Source organism: Microchirus variegatus, assembly GCF_963457635.1.
Source record: "Microchirus variegatus genome assembly, chromosome: 9".
NCBI lineage: Eukaryota > Metazoa > Chordata > Actinopteri > Pleuronectiformes > Soleidae > Microchirus > Microchirus variegatus.
In genome coordinates this window covers 6,870,399-6,891,271 of record NC_139810.1, presented here as the reverse complement: position 1 = coordinate 6,891,271, position 20,873 = coordinate 6,870,399, and the positions used below count along the sequence as shown (strand labels likewise).

Here is a 20,873-nt window from a genome sequence, read left to right as displayed (position 1 = left end):
CAATGTGCCTGCTAGAGCCTGCAAATGATCACTTTTCTAAATGCTAACTGCTGTTAGCTCCCAGTAGCCTCTGTGGCTGATGTCATTTCCTGTCCCTTAAGTTTCGTTTTACATGTTTTTTAAGGTGGACCTAAATAGATACTACTAAACAGAGCATTCTGAACAGGGTTGTTTTGGCAGGGTAATTGAACTGCTTTTCCAAATGCTAACTGCTGTTAGCTGCCGTTAGCCTCAGTGACGCTGACGTAGTTTCCTGTGTCTCATTTGCATTTAAAGAGACAGGCACTCAAAAGAGAGCGTTCTGAACAGGGCTGTTTTCACAGGGTGATTGAACTGCTCTGGTGCTTCGTCTATGAATTACCATATACATGATTAAACATATACATGTCCGTTAGATTCAAACATTGTGGGATTATGCTGCCTTCACGTGCTATCGGAATTATGGGACATATGGAATCCAGACGTGCAAAATGCGCACGGACTCCAGCTCACGCCGTGATTTCCACTGGGAAATGGCAAGATAGTTTTCCCGAGTGGAGACATTTCAAGATGATTCATCCATCCACTGTCTACTGCTTTATCCTCCAATATGAGGGTGGGTGAGGGAGGGGGCGCTGTGCCAATCTCAGCTGACATAGGGCGATAGGCGGCGTATACTGTGGAAAGGTCGCCAGTTTATCACAGGGCCAAAAGAGTTAGAAAATATAGTCAAGACATTGACAAGATGAGAAATAATGATTTTTATTCAAACTAATAATTTTGACAGCAAAAATGTTTACAGCTGCGCTAACATAAATGCTAATAAACAAACACAATGTACCATTAGAACAGATGTTTGCAGCTAGAATAGTCGTTTGCCACATTAACAATGTATAGAGTGTATTTCTGATTCATTTAATATTATATTCAATGAAAAAAAGTGATTTTCCTTAAAAAATAATGACATTTCTAAGTGACGGCAAACTTTTGAACAGTAATATATGGCCACTTTAGAGTGTCCAATTTACCTAATCCCCAAATCTGCATATTTTTTGGACTGTGGGAGGAAACCGGAGAAACCCGGAGAAAACCCACGCACACACGTGGAGAACATGCAAAGTGGTAAATAATTCCTTTATTATAATTATTACACTGTAATTACCACAATAATTACAGTATTTAATTCATAAATATAACAATGAAAGCTGACAACAAAATCACTTGAACGTAACGCACTCATAGTTCCAATAGCATGTGAAGGCAGCATTATAGTTCACACAATGCTGATGAACCCAGTCACCTGACTCTCTCTGTGCTGCTCTCGAATCGTGTGTCGCCTGGCAACAATAACACCGAGCTGCACATGGGAAGTGATTTGTTTTAACGTTAAAACAGATGGGCGGCAGGCCGGAATGTGACTGAAAACAACAAGAAAAAAAAAAAGACGCATCCACAACAAAAGTTTCACGAAAAGTGAATTCATTCATTGCATAAACAAAGCCCTGGTCGATCTTCAGTCTAATGGGATACATGCTTCTTGTCCTCGGCGGTGTGGAGGGAAGTTTTCAGATGAAGGACGCAGCATAAAATGTTCACAAAAATGGCCAAAAGTTATATGTACCTTTAAGACAGAGGAGATTATCCGTACGAGCAACTTTACCTGAGTCAGTGTTTGACTTTGTGTGTCTTTCATTTGTTTACTTCATATTTCATGCGAGGACAGAACAAAAGTTATGGTCTGAACGAGGCTCTCTGAAATTTAAAAAAAACGAGCCAAGCGCAAACCAAGACACTGCATTCTTACGAGGGAGGGAGAAGAAGAAATAAAACCTCGGAGCATCTGGTCTGCTCTTATCTCTATCAGGATGCGTCATCTTTGCCAAATGCAGAGGTACTGCATGGTACGCTCTGTTTTCAAGATAATAACTTTAATGTGGACCCACAATTACATTTTACCTTCTTTAAACATGGCGGTAATCTCTGACTCCTGCTGTTATTGAATTAGGGTGTGGGGGTGCACGAGGGCCTCGGTGGAGATAAGGCACCTGGTTTTTTTCGAGCCTTTACCGCGCACGGATATTGGGTGCAGGACAGATCAGACAATGGGGTTGGCGCTGGGAAAGAAAAAAAAAAGTAAAGTCAAATTAACCTCAGGGAGATCTGAAAACACAATTTCAGCAGAAGTGGAAGAGGAGAGAGGGGTGTAGACAGCAGTGGAGAAGATCTTCACCTCTCTGAGGACCAGAAGTCGATGAAGAACCCTTTTTTTTTTTTATTCTATTTCCTGCTCAAATGAGGCCTGGAGGCTTTTTTCACTTATCTGACTCTCATGCTGTTGCCGTGGCCAGGTTGCATGTTTCCCATTAGGCTCAGATCAGTTCAGACGACTACAACCATTTTCTCTCCGTTCTCGTGTTACAGTCAAATGTTTTCATCCGTCCTAAAGATGGATATCCGGACGTTTCAAAGAAGTCAGACGGTCCGTCGCTTGAAATCGATTGCCGGGCATTTTAATAGAATAAATATTTATCAGCATCATATTGTTAGCACAATCTAGGATAGTATCTGAATTCTTTTTTCTTTTTTTTTTTCTCCCTCTTTCTCAGTATGAACTAAACATATCCCCAGCGCTTCCACCTGACAGGTATATCTCTGAATAAGTCATGTTCGGGGATATAAACATTCCCAGGTAAGGTGAAGGGAATCAAAACAGCCTTAAACTGAAGCGAGCCGTTCATCTTAAGATGCCACATAAGTCTGTTTTTAACCTTCGTGAAAAGAAAAGAAAAAAAAAAAAACACAAATATTTATTTAAAGTCAACATTTCATTGATAATTTAGTCATTTTCTCAGCCCCTGTTTTCATTCGCTCACGTTCTCTTTATTTTTCCCTCGGACCCAAAGAGAGTAAGCAACCGTCTCTTTTTTTATATCACGTATTGATTCCAGTAATAACTTCCATGTCCAAACTTTGGTGAGAAATCCTATTTGGTGATTCGTCTCGTGTGAGCACGGGCGCACGTTGAATTTGAAAATGCTCTGCGTTTCAGTCGGAGAACTTTCAAGACTCTCCCTCAAATGAAATCAAACAGAATGTCGGCCTGGGATTTAACACACCGCGATCCTGGAGCAGACACCTCCTCGCCTTTTGCGATAAAATGAAATGTCTCCAGTTTTGTTTCCTGCTATTATAAACATTCCTAGGGACAAAGTGGAAAGAAGCGATAAGAAGTCTGGAGAAAGTTTACAATAGCAGAGGTCGTTTCTGTCGTTTTGACGCTTCAGTGCTGCATAACATTGTGGAGATACTTTAACTTCCGAAGGTGCTGTCGAATATTTGCTTTGAAGTATAAAAACAATTCATCCCTTGTTTCTGTTTTATTTTTGAGTATCGAGACAATAAACAAAGATGAGGGTTTATATGCCAGAATTGATTTTCATGTCAAATATGCTTTGAACATACCCTTTAATAACGCCTAAGCCTCAAAATGTCTGTCCGGACTTTATTTTTGCTTTTTTTAATCATAAAAGGGCCAGAAAATGTCCTGTAACTAAGTGTTTTTGCACAATTTTCCAGAATAACCTTTAATATCTGCTAGTTAATTACAATTTTGTGCGTATTAAAATTGTGTATTAACAGTTTAAAATGAAGAAAAACGTTTTTATTGAGAAGAAACACCAGATTTTGGGTGTTAAATTTCAAATGTGAACACTATAAAACTTAAAAAAAAAAAAAAAAATGGAAACTATGTACAGGCGTTTTTCCAACTCTCTCCTCAATGGTCACAAAGACGCTGATTCGCCGGTTTCCTACAACAGCAGGAGTGAACTTACCTTAAAACCACATGTTGGCTTTGATGTGCAACTTCTCAGCTTTCAGAAACTGTTGCAATGTTTCCAACGGTGCGATTATTTTGGTGCAAAGTCAGTCAAAGGTGCCATCTGCGATATGTTCGGTGTTAAAGCTCCCATAGAATGGAAGTTCCAATTAACGCTGTTTTTTTTTTGTGTTCGTTCATGAAGCCCTGAAGGTTCCAAACAAACAGTTCAGCCACTGCTGAGAACGCTGTGTTGTATTGTAATCTCGGGCTCAGCGAGATCTCTCTGAAAAAAAACCCGGTCCGGTTCAGCATTTCTCCTGAACAGCAGATCCTCCTGGTCCCGGCACATCCAGTTGCGTACATTGAACCGCAGAAGAAGAATAACGTCCGTTGTGGAGGTGTTTCACGAGCGACAGTGTCTTCTGACTCTGGATCTGACTCTGGGTCAAAGTCGTAAAAGGGACTGCGGCGGGGAGTCGTGACGAAGCTATTTTTAAACACCGTTAAAACAATGTTTTGATAATGAGTAGCAGTGCATCCACCGTTCCAGAGGGGGGAGCTGCGCTTCTGAGAGCTGCTGTGCTGTTTAAGTCACTTCCAGGTATTGACCAATGACAAGACAGTTGGGAAAGCTCTCGTTAAATGGCCAATCACAACACAGTCTGTCTTCTGGGGGTGAGATTTCAGTCTGAAACAGCGCGGCTGACGAGAGCTTCAGTCAGGAGAGATTTCTATCTGCTCGTTTATAGCAACTAGGAGGTTCTTGACCATAAAAACAAGTTAATGTATGTAAGTAGACCTCCATAACTCACATATATGTGCGACAGGATCACTCTATGTGAGCTTTAAAGGGTTAAGGCATTAAGACTCCGGATGATGGCATGCTTTCAAAAGTGGAGATTTTATTAATAATTATCCGTGTCTGCTTAAGTGGATAATCAATAATCCCTTAACCTGGCGCTGTAGATGTCTATCAAAACACAAAAACATGGTCTAAATGTCTGTGAGAGGTATTTTTTGCGTCACTAAAACAGAGTAAACTACACACTCTGCTTTAATTCAAGCCATCAAAATCAGTATTTGTTCCACACTGAACACTGAACTGCCTCACAGTGACTTGTCGGCAAGGCCTCAAAGCCCTAAAGTAGTTCAGTGCTGCACAAACAACATCATCATAAACATTTTTTTATTAACTTATCCCTTCAAGATTTTCATTTTGTTTTTGTACGAACATCAACGAAGAGAAACACGTTTTGTGAGACGGATAGATTTAATCATTCCGTTCGTACAACATTTTAATTTTAACCTTAATGTTTTCTCCGTGTAACCATTACGAGATCTCATCAAGCTCATTATGAATTATTAATATATTCATTCACTTCTGCAATAATAACCATTGCTTTAATTGTTGTGTTTTTTTTGTTTTTTTATGTCCACCAGTTGCGCGCCCACGCCGTGGACATGAACGGGAACCAGGTGGAGAACCCCATCGACCTGTACATCTTCGTCATCGACATGAACGACAACAGGCCCGAGTTCAAAAACCAGATCTACAACGGCTCTGTGGACGAAGGCTCCAAACCAGGTATTCACGTGTGAATTCTTACGACGCGGGACGCTGGAGCAGTTGCAGGGTACAGGGATGTGTTAATTAAAGGATTTAGAAGATTTGAAAAGGGGGTGAAGATAGGAACGGACCGATAATGACTTGTATCTCAGTTAAAGAGCGAGAATTATATGACGCGTCGAGATTCTGTCTCCTACGGTGGCTTTTCATTTTAGTTCGGCTGCAGCAGCAGCAGCAGCGGCCATAAACCAAAGAGGGTGTTCGGTCTGGAGAGGAGATTGAGGATTAAATGTACCATGCTGTCGCACCACTGGGTCATTTTATGTCCAACCTCGGAGCGAAAAAAAAGCCTCTCAAAGATGAGCTCACGGTGCTGTGCGTGCATGTGTGTGAACCCGATGATGAGCCCGAGTTTATTGCACCGGGGGCACAATAAAGAACTTACTCTTTCTTTTCTTTTCTTTTCTTTTCTTTTCTTTTCTTTTCTTTTCTTTTCTTTTCTTTTCTTTTCTCTTCTTTCCCCCCTCACAGCATGATGTTTCTACTAAACAATAATAATGTTGTTTTTTTTTGGTTTAAAACGGGGTGTGTGTTGGATAGAAGAGCTCCAGTAGTTTCTGTGGAAGGCCAATTACAGACTTGAATTAGTTTGCAAATTAAAGAGTCATTATGGCGACCTAATCCTGTCAGGCACAGCTTAGGACGCCTGTACAAAGGGTCCACATTAAGCCCCCTAAGAGTGCAGCATAATGACATTACCCCCGTTGATGTCTGATTCTTCACCTCCCTTTCTATCCCTCTATCTAGTAAAAAAAAGAAAAAGTGATAGCTGGAGGACTGGTAGTCACTTGGAAGCAAACCAAATATGGAGTCTGTCCTCTGCTTTTCTTGTTTCCCCCTCTCTCTCCTGCTGCCGGCTTTTATTCCTCTTCTCGCTGAGAGGCCTTCAGAGTGCTCCCTCTGGCCGAGTCATTGACAAATGCTGCTTTGAAATGTAATGAAGTTTGAAATGGGAGCTGCGGTTACAATTATCCTCGGACAGGGGGCTGTCACTGGGATGATATCACTATCTCCAGCAATTACAATCAGCCACGAGGGAAGGAGAGCGAGAGGGAAAGCGAGAGAGAGAGAGAGAGAGCGATGGATGGATGAAGAGATTGGGTGTTTATGCAGCGGTGCCTTCGCTGCAGAGGCAGATTTTTTTGCCACAGATCTGCATCTACGCTTCACACACGCTTGTCTTCTGCAGAGTGCGTCCCCCCCCTGACCAGTTTGCCATAAATCTACATAGATGCATGTAAACAAGCATTATCGAGCATCCCCATACATCACGTGCCAGTCGATCAATATCAAAATGTGATTAATGCCATTGACGTGTGTCGCCCGTTAATGCAAAATGCAGCATTTGTGTGTGATTGATCGTCCATCTGCATTAACTCTAACGTCCGTGCTTACCGCTGCATGTTGACGACGATGATATAACGCGTGACATTAGTGGCGGGCGTTTCTCTGCTGCCACAAATCTTTAGAAGGTTAATTAACGCCACGTTGAAAAGTGTCACAGTGTTGTGGAACATGTTATTGGGTTATTCGCCACTTTTATCAACACATTAATCGGCGCGTCAGTGTCGTTATTGCTGATATGTGTTATTAAATCCTGTTCCCGAGGACCGGTTGGTTGAGGAGAGCGTCGCAGTGTGACTGTGCAGTTAAAAAACTGTGATGCGCAAAATGATCAGTTAGAGTGGAGAGGCCGGGTCATTTATTTCAGGGATGTGATTATTGTAACGAAAGAGTCGGCATTCAGAGAAATCCCTGTGTTTATTGAAACTGTCGTGCTTAATTTTTGGATTTAAATAAATGTTTGCAGTCAAACCGTTGCTTTAGCGTTTAGCGGTGTTTTAGATCTCGCTGCACACAGGAAGTAAGACAACAACAGCATTGCAAAATTGTTGCAAACATCTTGGAGTACGACCATGAATGTATAATATGAACTGGATAGAGCACCGCCCCTTCGCTTCCGTTCATTCCTATGCTTCATAGGCATATGCTTCATAGGCATATGCGAAAAAAGTTATTTGACTTCCGCGTTTATTTTCCGGGTTATGGGGCCCATAGAGCATGCGCAGTAGTGTCACTACCACATAAAGATCTATAAAAGCCCGTGTCCATGTCTCGAGGTGTCCTGTGGACACTTTTACAGGCGTCTCTTTTACTATTGCGGTATATGGGAAAATTGCTTTTTGGGCTTTTATGGGGTTTTCTGTTGCAGTACCCACAGTGGCCACCATGTAAAAATTGTCTTCAAGTTCCACTTATCCGTGTCTGGGTCACAGGGGGGGCACCGGCCTTAGCAAGGAAACCCACACAAACCTCTCCTCGGCCACTTTGACCTGTTGCTCTAGGGCAATTCCAAGCTGTTCCCAGGTCAGCTGAGAGATATCCCTCCAGGGTGTCCTGGGTCAGCCTCGGGGTCTTTCTGAAACCAAAAATACTGCGTTTTTAATGGAATATGTACATAGGTGTATAGAGGACCATTTCCAGTGTTCAAATGGTACATTGCGTTTGCTAATCGCGTTAGAAGGCTATTGGATGATTTTAAAACCCTTGAAAACCCTTGTGCAATGATGTTAGCACAGCTGAAAACAGTTTTGCTGGTTCTTTGACAAATGGGCAACATTATTATTTTGAACAAAAATCACTATTTCTAATCTTGTCAATGTCTTGACTATATTTTCTATTCATTTTGGAACTCTTTTGATGAATAAAAGTGTGACTTTTAATGGAAAACACAAACAAAATTGTATAGGTGACCCCAAACTTTTGAATAGTAGTGTATACACACAAACGCTCCCTTATTTAGGTCTGATATCAGGTCGTATGAAAGAGTTTTTGCCTGTGTCCATGAATCATGAACCGTTGTCTTTTCCTTCTCAGCAACGTATGTGATGCACCTGTCTGCGTTCGACGCCGACGACAACACCACCGCCAACGGAATGGTGCGCTATCGAATCCTGTCCCAGACGCCGCACAGCCCCATCCCTAACATGTTCACGATCAACATCGAGACGGGGGACATCGTCACCGTGGCGCCCGGTCTTGACCGAGAGGTGGGTTCTTTTTTTCCTCACTCCAAACCAATCAGCACAGATGAGGAAATTTAGTGGGGAGTGTACTCATAGGAGAACCCTTAGTGTTACCAAGAACCCTTTTAAAACTCTTTATTCAGGAAAGGGGTTTTAAAGGGTTCTCTGGATCAAAATGGTTCTTACTGGAACCATTAGTGTTACCAAGAACTGTTGAAAAACCATTTCTTTGGGAAAGGGTTTTTCAGAAGCAAATGGTTCAAGGTAGAACCTCAGCCCTTGTAGAAGGACCCTTTTGGAACCCTTATTTCTAAGAGTGTAAGAAAGGGTTTTTCAAGGGTTCTTGGTAACACTAATGGTTCCAGTAAGAACCATTTTGATCCAGAGAACCCTTTAAAACCCCTTTCCTGAATAAAGAGTTTATATAAAGGACTTTAAAAGGGTTCTTGGTGGAACCTTTATATAAAGGTTCTACCTGGAGCCAAAAAAGGTTCTCTTTTTGCAGTCATTTTTTGCTAATTGCATTGTTCACCTCCGCCAGGAGGTATATGTTTCGCCGGAGTTTGTTTGTCTGTCGAAAAAGTCGCGGACGGATTTGGAAGAAATTTTCAGGAAATGTCCACAATGGGACCAGAACATTTTTTTGAGTGTGATCCGTGGACGATATCACTATTTTCATCGCTATTTTGTAGGGGGCTGAGCTGCCTTGGCGGAGGTCTGCACTCTCCGAGTGCTTCTAGTTTCAAATTGCATTTTAAAAACAATTAATTGTTCACTCACAACACAGTTTTCCTGTTTCCCATACATGTTGGTTCATGTGGGGTTAGTCGATACACCTTAACCGCTGTGTGCATGGAGAGGCTTTGATGACATCTCTGTGATGTGACTTGAAACCGCACACAGAAACACATACACACACACATCATATCAGGCTATCTTTTCTTTTTTTTCAAAAATAAAATTACCATCTTCTTCGGTCACCTTGTTTATGGAGCTTTAAAAAGTTGTGACAAGATCCAAAATGTGTGTATTCATGCGACATGGACATGCCAGACGCAACTCTGCAAAGAAACCGCGCAGACAAATCATCATCCCAAACTGTCACCGCTGACAGACCCATTAACAACACATCAATGGGCTGCTCACCTGTGTGTGTGTGTGTTTGTGTGTGTGTGTGTGTGTGTGTGTGTGGTAAAGATAGAGAGGAAATATATAAGATAGAATGCCCTTGACGCCTGTCAGACAAACACAAAAGCCCATATAATCACATCTACACTCGATAAAGCACCAGGCAAGTTGTGAAGAAAGAAAACTGTAAAGGGAGCAATGGAAGGAAAACTGAGCTGGTGGTAGTTGTATATTACAATGAAGCTGGAGTAAGTGTGTGTGTGTGTGAGTTTTGCAAAAAAAAAAAAGCAGATAGGGTGAGTGACACTGGAGAGCCGGAGTGTGGGAAACTCTAGGTTGGACTGGCGGACATGACAGTCGTCATGTTGTTGAGCCTCGGCTCCATGACTGTCCTTGTCTGTAAGCTAATGTTGTAATTGTATGACAAATGGGAATATTCTTAACCCTTTAAGGTACTACTCAACCATTTGGTCGACCACACTTTAAGTCACTATGTCTCATTGAAAAATGCATCAAGCTGAACTCACTAACACACAATGTGACTTGTGAATGTTGCACTTTATGAATTATGCAAACCAGGTTTATTATGAATAGACGTCTTAACCGTTTGGTAGAGGCCTGTATCTGAAATAATGTAGGGTAAAAAAAAACAAAAAAACATTGATTGTTACTATGGTACGGTACGGAGCCCCCAAAGTGACATGAGAAAAAAAAATAAAAATAAATAAATTGAAATCTCGAGTTTCAAAAAAAAAAAATTTGGGAAAGTCGAGATCTCGAGTTTCCAATTGTTTTTAAATTAATTATTATTATTTTTTTGGCTTTTTTTTTTTCTTATGTCACTTCGGGGGCTCCGTACCGTACTATGGTTATCATACGGAAATAAAATAAAATAATAAAAAAACACAAAGACATAATTTTTCCTTTGCTTTTTTCTTGGTGCGTACCTTAAAGGGTGAAGAAGATCATTTGTCACATGTGAAATGACAATTTATTTTCACAGTCACTTATTTTATAATCACTTCACCTGACCCGAGAGCCGTGCTTGTTACTGAATTTGCACTTTGAGCTCAGGTCACAATCGGGAGCGAATCAACACAGGGAGGAGATGCTTGACATGAACAGATGCCATTACCTTAATGACACCCACCACCTGGTATTAACATAACATATTAATAATAACGCGGGTGCAAATTTGTGTTTATCAAGTGATGGGAAAGAGAGACTGTGCTTCTCTACTACTCTAAAATACCATTAACGCTCAGATCGCTCGGCGTGATTGAGCCTTTGGGATCAGATCATCCAAACAAATGAAATCAGATGCCTGACATATGTCTATATAATGTCTTTAATAAAAATCTTTTTATAAATCATCTTCGCTGGAATCAACTGAATTCAGTGACGTCAAAGCCCAGGTTTGGTGATATATGTTTGTATTACTGTGTTTTTAATCATTTGAGTGTGGCTATACTGGGAATTTATATGGGGTTTATTCTGTTGGTAACATGGAAATATTATTTATTATTGTACATTGAATAGAATAATAATCGAAAAATTGGCATTATTAAGTCTTTAAAATGATCGCACCATTGACACCCCGGCAAATGACAGAAGAGGACTGACCGTGTACACAATTAAAGGTCCAGTCTGTTAAATGTATTTGTAATTTGGCAGAAAATTGAAGAAAAGAAGAAGTTATATCAGGTCACAGAAGATAAGATCTTCCTTTATTAGTCCCCGCAGCGGGGAAATTGACATTGTCACAGCAGCAAAGACAGTAAAGGTAAAGATAATAAATATTGAGCATGCTTTTCCAAGAAAGTACAGTACAGAAAGATATTAACAATATTCATATACATTATAGACAGTTTCAAAAATATATACAGTTTAAACAAAGACTGAACATGGGATATTATACATATATATTTGACTTACTATTTTACATAATATATGTAATATAATATATGACTGCTCTGTGAGCCCAAACCAATGAAATCAGATGCGCAACGTCTATATAATGTCTTTAATAAAAATCTTTTTTTAGAAATCATGTTAGCTGGATTCTACAGAATTCAGTGACTTTAAAAAGTTCAAATAGAATGTAAATTATAGACAGTGTCCAGAATATATACAGTATATTCTATGTTCTATATATACTATTTTAGTAGTATTATTTTCGTCAGAAAAACGTTTAAAAAAATGTTGATCAGTGTTTGTCAAACCTGGAAATAACGAGCTTCTCAAATGTCTTGTTTTTGTCCACAAACCAAAATGATTGACTTTAAATGATTTATTTGTTATCTGGAAGAAACAAAGAAAATATAAGAAGCTGAAACAATCAGAAATCTTGTTTTAATCATGAAAAACTGGTACTTGTACTTTAAAAACTAAGAAGTAAGGACCAGTTTTCCAAGTTTCTACTTTCTTAAACTAAAGAAACTGTAGAAGAAGAAAAAACCAACTTCCCTCTTATCTTGTAACGTCTTTAATTTAGAAGTCTAAAACCTTGATTATTGTACATAAACCTGTCTACTCTGCTTTCCCTGGTCCACTTTTAGTCAGCACTATATGCACCTTTGAAACTTTGAGAGATTCTGCATCTGCCTTCTCTCTTCAAGCACGGGTGTTAAAGGTATTAAGTTGCTCAAAAAAAAAAAAAGACAGGGAAAAAAACATAAAAACACAGGCATCTATTTTTGGTAACCCTCCTCCCTTGTGCCTCGGCTGCATCCCCTGCTGTCTCTCTGTTCTTTACTTTTAAAATGTCTTCCTCTCCTTTATAAACTCCCACACTGGTTCTCTTCTAAAGGTTTCTTTTTTCTTTTTTTTTTTTTTTCTCTCGCTGGTCTGCGGTGCGGACTTTTAAAAGGCTTGTTGACAGCAGCAGACCTCAGTTCTCCAGAGGAACCTGGTTTACGCTGCGGTGTTGTTGCGATGCTGAGAGGTTCAGAGGAGCTCTACATAATTACTCCCTTGTCTAATTAGCGGGAGTGTTGTGTCCACGCCGTACACGGGGGCTGATGGGACAGTCAGGCAAATGCTGCTTTTAAACAAGATATGGGGGGTGGGGGGGGGCGTATGTGGGTGTGCGACTATGGGTGTTAATGAGAGTTTGTGCGAGGTCGAAGTTCACCGTCTTGTCTGGCGTCGAGATGAGCGGTACGGAGAGGAGCTTTTCTGCTCCCCGTGATGTTGGCGTCCTCGTCTAATTGGGATATTTACTTGGTAATTAGCAGGTGAGAGAGTTAGAGGAGAGACTGGGAATGTAATTGGGAATCTCAGTGATGAGACGCATTATCCAGACAGGCTCCTCCGTCCCTTCCCGCAGCCCATTAACTGCACCCTGGGACAGAGGAAGTGACAGAGGATGAGAGAGGAGGAAAGGTGGATGAGCCGGACCGGGGGTCTGCAACCTGCGGCTTTCTTCAGCCACTCTGCAGTGGCTCCTTGTAGCTTTAGAGATCAAGGAGACAAATATAAGTCTTGTAACCTCTTCTTAGCGTCAGACGCAGCGACAAAAGCGTCATAAAACCATGTCTAACTTGAACAAACACAGACATGCTGCATACCCACAGAAAGGTCAGAAACTCAGCTAAAAGCTCATATAAACCATTCTTATGTTCACCAAACACAGTTAAAACACCGACGGATCAAACCAGCAGGAGCGAAAAAAAACGTTTCAGGCGCACTCATTGAAAAGCGGCACTGCAGCGTCAGCGTGATTATGTAAACACAAAAAACATGTGTCGACTGGACAGCGGAGAACAAACAGATTCCAGCGGTACCATTTTTATCACTCTAGTACCAAGATTCACGGATCCAGCCCCAAAATAAGAGCAAAACAACAACTGACTTTCAAGATATACAACCAAAAATGTCGTCTTACCTTTGCTGTTTATCAAAACAAGTTATTTCCACGGGAACAAAACCACTTCTAATGAAGAACTACACTATCCAGCATGCTTTGGGAACAAATCCTGGTCTGATTGATCATTACAGAGGGACATTAGATCATTCTGATTAGAGAAAGGCGACTGTCCGCACAAATGCGTTACATGCATTTATGCCCTTTTGACTCACTAATGAAGTGATTCTCATACATTTGGAGACCAGGGTCTGATTCTACCGGTTTAGAGGTTTAAAACGAGCTGTCAATCACCCTAATTGACCGAGGTAAGCCAGAGCTATGGCGCTGCGTAACTGAAGACGCTTCAGAGTCACAGAGTTGTTATTACGCACCGCACAGGGAGCATCCATTTACAGCGAGTTATCATACTTTTTTCCTTTTTTTTCAAAACAAGTTCTTTTTAGACCAATAGTGACATATAAATAAAATCCAAGATAACCCAGATAATTCACATCGAGCTTGTAACTGCAGAGATTTACTCTATTTGGTTTGGGCATGTCATTTTCGAGCAGGGACTCCAAAAAGAGGGTCAGGGAAGAAGTGGTTAATATCTTCACATCACATCACATCCAACGTCAACGTAAAATGCAATATTCAGTACACGTTCGGATGTGTCCTGTCCATCTTCGGATCCACATACCGTTTTTCCTGGAGCCCGAACGATCATTTACAAGCCAAATATTTGCGTCATTTATTTCAAAGTGGGTTCATTTGAATTTCGTGAATTTGACACAAGCAATGAAACAATGGAAGAACCAGGTCTACGGGGTCTAGAGGTTGGGTATAAACGGAACATGTCGTAGTTCTTAAATGTCATGAATGAAAGAGACTATTACTATTGTATATAGTATGTCTGTATAAAAACCTTTATACGTGTTATTACCTTCATTTTGTGGGGTTTTTTGCGGCTCCAAAATGAATTTTATTTGGGTGGAGAGGCGACGAAAATGGCTCTTTTCATCCTAAAGGTTGCAGACCCCTGAGCTGGATGCACTCAAAGTACAATGTTTTTTTTAAAAAAAAGAAAAATTTTCCTGCTTCCAGTGAAGCAACACTGTGTCATTTTTTAAAAGACGTCATTCGTCATCGTCTCGTATTATTTCCCCCATCGACGGTCTTATTAATCTCTGTCAGTTGGATCATTGTCTTCACATCTGTCCATCAGGAGCAACGGCATAATAAAGCGATGTCTTTGACGCCACGCCCAACGGAGAGGAGAGGCGAGGCAAGCCTCTGCAGATGGCGTGAAGTCTGGATATGTTTCAACTGAAGTCGAATAAAAGACGTCACCCTCTGTTTCACATAAGCCCATGGATGGCGACGATGGAACAGAACACATGCTTGGTCTCTTTTTCCCTCTGGGAATCATACTCCCTAACTGCTGCTGCTGCTGCTGCTGCTGCTGCTGCTGGAGACTCTGGGAAAATGAAAGCTTTCTGCTGATCTGACCAATAACTGCACACTTTTCCTATTTTTCTTCTGTTTGCAGAAAGTGTCCCAGTACACCGTCATCGTGCAGGCCACAGACATGGAAGGCAACCTGAACTTTGGCCTCTCCAACACGGCCACCGCCATCATCACCGTCACGGACATCAACGACAACCCTCCCATGCTCACCTCCAGAACTGTGAGTCACTAGAAATAAAAGGGCGCGGTGGGAGGGTGGGAGGGTGGAGGGGGAAAAGGGTTTTGGTTCAGAGAAGAGAGGAATTATTAAAATGATGACTATGACAAGAGTTACAAATTCTTGTTCTTTTTTTATGAAAGGGTGGAGAGAGAAAGGCATTAAAGAAGGTTGAAGTGAAGAGTGAAAGAGAGAGAGAGAGCAATGAAATGAGGAAAGGATTACAACGCTTCTGTTGTTGCACGGGAAGATTTACACAAGGACAGCGAGGGTGGGTTATGAAGTGCAAAGGGCACGTTTTAATTTCCTAGTAGTGAATGCACAAAATATCACACACACACAGGCGAAGATAAATTAATCCATATCATTGACTTTCATCAGCAAAAAACACAAGAGCCAGCAAATCGTTAATGATTGTTGTCGTGACTGTGATATTTAGAGAGCGATGATTGCATCACAGAAGGTCATTAATAAGAGCAGAGTTAAATTTAAATGCCCGGCGTAATGTACTGAATATAATGTATCATATCGCTGGTTTTCAGCAGCGTCATCACTAAACAAACTTTTATTCACTCCGTCTTTTTTCTTTTCTGTTTTGTTTTGATTATTTGCGCAGTTTGAAGGTCAAGCTTTAATTCCATGTGCTAAATCTCTGGATGTTTTTCGAGGAGGGGGAAAATGATTTCGGGTACTTTATTCAACAGAGTCCATGATTGTAATGTTGTGGAATTGTGTGGATCATCTTTTTTCACACTTTGCCGACTCATAGGGCCTCCAGAGTCCCAAATAATAAGTATTACAATGTTTAAAAAGTTGATTTTGCATAATATATCCCTTTTGAGTCACTCAAACTTTTTCCCCAAATACACACGCACAGGCACATTGACATCACACATGTCTGTACAGTCAGAATAAAGGAGGGCAGAGGGCACGTGGTTACAAGAGACACATGCCGTATGCATTGTAGATGTCAGGAGATGCCAACTTATACAGATTAGTAGCAGGTCTGAACCTGGCCAGTTCTCTGACCATGGTGTTGTTGCAATCTCCTGTACACAAAACCGTCATAGTGTGGACTAACTTATCGGACCATCAAGGGCCCCAGGCAATAGTTTGCTTTGCCTGAACGGACGCCGGTTGCCCTTGAGGCGGTCAAAAGGTGAGTCTGTTTGTCTTCATTTTAGTTTCAGTGTAAGACAAATCCGTCCATGTGTCAGTATGACTTCAGGTGTCGGTATTTATTCAGCGTGTGTGCTTTCCTGTCAGGAGTGATGAGAGAGATGAGCAGTCCTCTCGGGCAGCTTCGCTCTGTAACTTGCAGGGGGGAAACCAGACGAAGCGCTGTCGACGCGCCACTTTAAAGCTCACATAGAGTGGTCCTGTTGCACATAATATGTGCAATATGTTAGTTATGGAGGTCTGCTTACATACATTAACTTGTTTTTATGGTCAAAAACCTCCTAGTTGCTGTAAACAAGCCGATAGTAATCCTCTTTTCTGACGCTGTTCGTCAGCCGCGATGTTTCAGAGTGAACTCTCACCCCCAGAAGACAAAGTCTTGTGATTGGCCAGTACTATTCAGAAGCGCAGCTCCCCCCTCTGGAACGGTGGATGCACTGCTCCTAATTATCAAAACACTGTTTTAACAGTGTTTAAAAATAGCTTCGTCCCGACTCCCCGCCGCAGTCCCTTTTTTAAGACATTGACCCCGAGACAGAAGACACTGTCGTTCGTGAAACACCTCCACAACAGATTCTTCTTCTGCGGTTCAATGTACGCAACCGGATGTGCCCGGACTAGTGCCCGGAGCAGGACGATCGCCTGTTCAGAAGAACCGCTGTTAACGTAACTATTACGGGATTTTCAGAGATCTCGCTGAGCCCCGAGATTACAATAAACACAGCGTTCTCAGCAGTGGCTGAACTGTTTGGTTCAAAACTTCAGGGCTTCATAAACAAGGTAATGACGCAGATACACCCCAAAAAACAGCGTAAATAGGAACTTCCGGTCTAGTTCCACTTTAAATTAGAGCACTTAGCATTAGCATTTGCCCGGGGAGGCGTTAAGACCCAGATCGTGATGAGTTACCAATGGTGGCAAGCATGCGCGAATCTCGTCGGAAGATCGCGTACAAGGAAGGATGGAAAAAAGACAACAAAGAGAGGGGCTGGTGACTGGACCACCACCATGCTCCGAGATGAAAAATGGAGAGGGGGGAGAATGATGGGTAGAGAAGGAAGAATGAAGGATTATTTAGTCAGAGGAGCTATTTTCTACCACAGCAGTGATAAAGCATAGACATGTCCCATTGTAAATCAGAGGCCTTTCCTGTCTTGGCTTCCCCTCCTGCATTAGGATTCTCGACTGATGGCGGCGTATTGATGATGAGCAGCCAGTACCAGATTAATATCCTCTAACTGTATTCCACCGCGTTTAAGTGTCGCTTCCATTGGCACATCATGGATATTAATGATACATTTTGGTGGAGGTTTTAGAGTCGGGATGAGCCGAGCACTTTTATCCAGTCCTTACATAAATCAGCCATTTCAGTTGGCGGGGATAACATAAAAGCTATTTTGTTGAGAATGCAAAGCCATTATGCAGATACTTAGTGTTTGCAATAAACCACATAGATCTTTCAATGTGTCCCAGAAATATAAAGTTTGGGGAATTTGTCTTTAATGTTGATGATTAATATTTCATCATCACGCCTATCAGAGGTTGGCCTATTTCTTTTTTTTATATTTCCAAGGCGGCAAATGCTGGCGCGTGGGTTCAGATAAGAAGGCAGCGGGTGCTCATTCAGGGCTGCGTCGCATTACTGCTGTGACGCAGATAGTAACGAAATAAAGCTAATAAGTTCTTTATCCCCTCTGTTTGTTTAGGCATACAGTACAGTATAAGGAACTGTACTGTGTCTCATATTTGTTACGTGATGTTTTGTAATTATGAACAGAGAAACCCACATTCATGAATTTACTGCAGTGCTCGTCTTCCTTCCTTTACCGTCCCCGCAAAGTTGCTATGATGAAGTATCCTGTCACTTCCCCCTTCTCTCCTCTCACCTCCCCTTGCCTGCTTTCGTCTCTCCCCGACTGCCAAAACAGTGACAGGAGGGTGAGGGTGTTGGCAAGAGGTGTTTTGTCAAGTGCTGTGAGAAAGTCAACTGCACTCTGTGCCAGTCACAATCACAAAGAGCTCCCACCTCCTTTTTGTCACCAGATGGATACAGATACAGTATTGCAGAGAGGAAAATACACCCTGCACTAAAAGACGCCACGGTCACATACTGGAGTGCAGTGTCAAGACAGCATCTATGGAATTAGATTTGTGTTTTCACGGAGCAAATAAAATATCGATAAAATATTGCATTTGCATGTGTGAAAATACACTTGTTCTTTGTGCCAATAGTGGTACGTAACAGACATGACTAGTCAATTATTGTTTGGGGATCGGTGATTCACTTGTGTGTCTGATGTCATTGACTATTCACGCAATATTGGCTTCAAATAATTTGCAGTTTCATCAAAGAATTTGTCAATTCATATTTGTTTATTGATGCATTATGTGCGTGTAAGGGGACAGGAATATAGACAGGAGCAGTTGAGTTGTTCACCGATCTGCTAGTAATGCCTTGGGGATCCAGTAGGGGCACAGCCCATCTCCCGTTGCTTAAGGTAACTAGCGTACATAAACACTTTCAATTAGTTTACATACAATTTTCAATAGATTCCGCTTTATAATTGTTATTTAGCAGGAATGGGAGGTATGTTTTATTGTGTTTCATTGTTTTAGTTGTTGCAAAGTTAGCAGCTAAAGTATGCGATGTAAGCTAGCGCCTGGAGACCTTGTGGCTGAGTCAGAGCGCGTTTCTTCTATTTGTGTGATGTACATTTCATATTTATGCTGTATGGTTCACATGCTTGTACTTTATACAGTAAGAACCGAGTTTCTGTAGTAAACAAATACATTGAAAGGTTAAAAAAAAGGTATTTTATTATATAGTTGTAGTTACAAACTACTTCAGGTCCATTGAGCTGTTGCTCCAAAACCCAGTAGCCAATCAGCAGGCAGTTTCCTAAGGCCCGCCCATGGTTAGAATCGCAAACAAAAAACCACAGCGCAGAGAACAAATCAGGGAGCACAAAGTACAACAGTAAAATACAATATTTTTGAATGATTAAATCATCGTTTGGTTTGTAAAAAAAAAAGCGTAGACACAAATCTAATTCAATACAGCACCCAGCAAAGAAGTGAAAGAGAGCAGCCTTCAAAAAGAGATGATAATGCTCCGCTGTTAAAAACTCACAAAAGATTCATCACAGTGCAATCTTGACTCCAGCAGTCATAAAAATAAAGGGTAAGAGAAAGAAAAGGCATCATCACGTTGAACTGAATATAGTGAGGAAGTAGAGGAGCTGGTTACATTTTTTTTAAATTATGAGTAATAACCAAAACTGTGACAGAGCCTCGACATGACGTATGCTGAGGTGATGTTGAAACTCCCACCCCTCCACTGCACAGATGCAATAAGCGGTTTATTCTGTCAGATTGCTGAAAATACAGGTTGTGGAACATCTTACTCAGAATCACTGACTCATTCCTATTTAAAACTTATGAACCACAGCCTCAACACTGCAACACAGTAGATCAGAGTAGCAAATTTAGCAGTTAAAGCCAGTTTTATAATTTAATATCAATGAGTGAGGTGAACTTACTGCACTTGTCGCTGATTTTTCTTGGCTCAACAAATCTATCTGTCAAGAAAAGGTATAAAATGAAGTTGTGTTTCATTTATCTGTTGAAAATGACTTGTTACTTGTTATTTGTTGTAAACTTTATGTTACAGGATGCCCAAATTGGCTTCCATCCCATTTATATTATGAATTAAGTTGGGATTGTTTGTCATGTAAGATGTTTGGAAAACACTAGTTTATTTAATGTAGACGGTACCATGGTGATATGCCAGTTTTTCTTGAGATTATGTCAGGACCACCCTCTCTTCTGTGGTGAGATTAGAGGGAGGTGCTTTGGCACCGGACTATGACTTAAATAACAGCTCTCCTTCTTCCTGAAGATTATGTGTGGGGAATTGAAAAAAACAGCCATGCCTCATCAAGGTTGCCTATTACCGTTTTTATTATTTCTTACCCAAATTTCCGCATACCTGGTGTAATCCCATCCAGCCATCGCACTTTATAAGGAAACAATGATAGAATGAATCCTGATCATCAGAGCTGCGAGGGACCCCTTCTGTTTATTCTATTGAATTGGAATAAACCACACATGCATACACGCGCATAAACAAATTTACTCTGGCACAGACGCACAACAGCCTGCCTCTTATCCAGTGTCGGCAGTGCATCAGGACCACCCCGACTTGTCTGTTGTCTTAAGAATGTCACTTAGTCTCTGAACAGCTCTCCTGACGCAGCCCCCTAATCTGCCTGCTGCTGTTGGCTGGATGATGCGACGGGTGCCAGGCAGGGTATTATGGTCTGTTGGAGTGTTTGGTCTGGGGCTTTGCTCTTTGATATCCTACACCCACATAAGCGGCTCAGAGGCTATTCCATGCCTGTTACCCGTGGTGACACAGTGACTCTGTGGTGCTTACATGCCTGTTGCCTCGAGATCAGGTGAAAACACATCAACACCCTCATGACCCCCACACGAGTTGACTGGTTTTTTTTGTCTACGTAGAGCAGTGGGCAACAAGTGCATTATTTCTGTTGCGGGCTCTTGTTTTTTGTGGGCCTCATCCC

General features: G+C 41.4%; 1 protein-coding gene across 1 annotated transcript in view; it reads left to right on the top strand.

The window, feature by feature from the left end:
• LOC310931514 (cadherin-4-like) overlaps nucleotides 1-20,873 on the top strand; it is a gene marked incomplete at both ends in the record, with an annotated part of 340,574 nt that overhangs the window by 257,035 nt on the left and 62,666 nt on the right. Inside the window, 3 exons of the mRNA XM_083894688.1 lie at nucleotides 5,240-5,384; nucleotides 8,304-8,476; nucleotides 14,977-15,114. Coding sequence (XP_083750814.1) covers nucleotides 5,240-5,384; nucleotides 8,304-8,476; nucleotides 14,977-15,114 — 456 coding nt within the window. The remainder of the gene's footprint in view (nucleotides 1-5,239; nucleotides 5,385-8,303; nucleotides 8,477-14,976; nucleotides 15,115-20,873) is intronic.